This window comes from Rhincodon typus, chromosome 15, assembly GCF_021869965.1.
Source record: "Rhincodon typus isolate 14 chromosome 15, sRhiTyp1.1, whole genome shotgun sequence".
NCBI classification, from domain to species: Eukaryota; Metazoa; Chordata; class Chondrichthyes; order Orectolobiformes; family Rhincodontidae; genus Rhincodon; species Rhincodon typus.
In genome coordinates, this window is record NC_063346.1 from 25848725 (window position 1) to 25851224 (window position 2500).

Consider the following 2500-nt stretch of genomic DNA (forward strand, 5'->3'; position numbering starts at 1 on the left):
TCAGCTTTCCTGCTCCTCTGATGCTGCTTGGCCTGCTGTGTTCATCCAGCTCTACACCTTGTTATCTCACCTCTCAGAGAGAGATTGTTTTCAAGCCATTTCATAACAGAATGGGAAATGTGCATTTTCTGTTTCCAGTATCGTACGGAAATCGTTCCAAAACGAATGAAAGAAATGATTGATGCAATCACACGGCAAGATTTTGAAACCTTTGGACAACTAACAATGAAGGACAGTAATCAGTTTCATGCAACTTGTCTTGACACCTTCCCTCCAATCATCTATCTTAATGATATTTCCAAACACATCATTAACCTGGTACATAGATACAACTCCCACTTTGGAGAGACACGGGTAAGATCTGTATTATTATATATACCAAAAATTGTGTCCAAGATAAAAGATGTATATACAGCTATTCAAATTTCCAATAATTTTCCAAACACTATGTGATGCATGAACTTTTGCTGGAAAATTGATAAAAATATCTTGTTTCCAACTCAGTACAATTTCTGACCAGCTTGCTGCTATTACAGCATCTGGTGCATGGTCTCCTTTGTCAGTCCTGGAGAAAGAGAACAGCCTTCCTCTCCTCCACTTCTTTCACCAGGTCCTCCAGGTCAGCGAATCAAGGTGGCAACTTCCTTTTCTCAGCCTTGTACTTTGGAATTTTGCAGGGCAATTCCTGACTTGCAGTATTTAAAGTGGTCTGTAGCTGGAGTATAAATATGGCTCTTGCAGTATGAATGCTTGCGGGTTGTGGCACCAGTGACCACTTCCTCCTCTGCTGAATGACAGAGCAAGAGTAGTCTTGTTGGGGCTAGATACATAATCACTGAGGTGATCAGTGAAGAATTGCATGAGAAAATCGCCAGGGCTTACAGTGGGAAACCCTTCGTAAAACTCCTTGAAATTGACCCTTAGCCTAAATGTGGGAATACTCAGCCTGTAGTTTTTAAGGAGTATGGGTTAAGAAAAAAAAGTGAGGGAAAGAGGTAGAGCAAATTATTTTGAACCAAGGGTGAAGGTCAAAGGTCATAACAGTAGACAAAGTGGCCGTTGCTGGCAAGGCCAGCTTTTGTCACTCAACCCTAACTGCCCTTGAATTGAGTGACAGAGGGCAGTTAAAAGACAATAAATTGTTGTGGATCTGGAGGCACATGTATACCAGATCAAGAATGGACAACAGTTTTCCTTCTGTTTGTAAAAAGGCATTAGTGAACTAGACGGGTTTTTCTAAAATCGACAATAGATTTATGGTTGTCATTACCGGGATTAGCTGCAAAGAAATTTGTAAATTCATGGTAACTCATAAATTCAGCTCCTGTTTTCGGTATTGCATCACCTTATTTAATTATAGCAAAATTGAGACGAAGCAACTTCTTCAAAAACTTAACCACTAAAATATCAAAAGAATTGTTTGTCCTTACAGCTTAAGAACATTACGCTCAGTAATTGAACTGACAATCCAAGTGTGTGTGTGTTTCAATGTATTGGGCATTTCAGTCTGGTTATGCATAAACAAATGTATCTATTAGAAATCTAATAGAATATTTCTGTTATTACATTAAACTACTGTAGATTGTCACGTACAGATCAAATTTTGAACCTTCAAAATGTGCTTCTAAAATTGGTGGTCAACTTTTGTGCTGAGTAAAAAATATATAGCATTGGTGCTGATGCAGTAGGGCCCAGTTCTGTTCATCAGTTGTCATGCACAGTGTGCTCTGTGTTGTATGTTAAACTCCCAGCCATCTTCATGGAATCACGGTCATATTGCCTCCTTAATCCCACACATTTATTTATAAGGTGAGTATATACCTGAACTGAAGAATTGAGGCCAATTCCTAATTTGTGTATAGCTCTTAAGCATGCATTTATTAGCTGAAAATTTGGGGGAAGGTCAACTTGTACATGCATTTTAGCACTGACAAAATGAGCTCATCTTATACGTTGGGTCAACTCATTCATCATAATCTACAGTAATTGCTCGCTGCTTATGAACAGCATCTGCACACTAATTCACCCTTTAGCTCCTGAGCAGAATTGATATGAGCTCCATTGTACAGTGGAAACTGAGGGAATGGAATATAACCTGTGTTGTGATGTGCATAGTAATTAAGGATGTACTGAAAATATGCAGAGACTCTGTAAATTGAGCTGGTAACACTTTTTGATGCAATGCACTTCTGTTTTTTGACCCATTTTTGTTTACATTAGGTAGTGTACACATTTGATGCAGGCCCAAATGCAGTTATTTACATACGGGAGCAGCATGTGGATCAGTTTGTGGAAGTTGTGAAACATTACTTCCCTCCTGAAGAAAATGGTGAACAGTGAGTCCTGCAAAATTCAGTACAGTTTTATCCTATTGCAACCTGATGAAATCTGTTCCATTTGCAATCTTTACTGTCTAAACCTGTAGAGAAAAACAGCCATGTCACTTTCATTTTTGATGTGGGGGTGCAGGTATTGGACTGGGGTGGACTAAGTTAGAAGT

General features: G+C 39.0%; 1 protein-coding gene across 1 annotated transcript in view; it reads left to right on the forward strand.

The window, feature by feature from the left end:
- mvda (mevalonate (diphospho) decarboxylase a) overlaps positions 1-2350 on the forward strand; it is a 25370-nt gene extending 23020 nt beyond the window's left edge. Inside the window, exons 7-8 of the mRNA XM_048605803.1 lie at positions 139-354; positions 2221-2350. Coding sequence (XP_048461760.1) covers positions 139-354; positions 2221-2340 — 336 coding nt within the window. The 3' untranslated portion in view covers positions 2341-2350. The remainder of the gene's footprint in view (positions 1-138; positions 355-2220) is intronic.
- Positions 2351-2500: the final 150 nt, after the last annotated feature.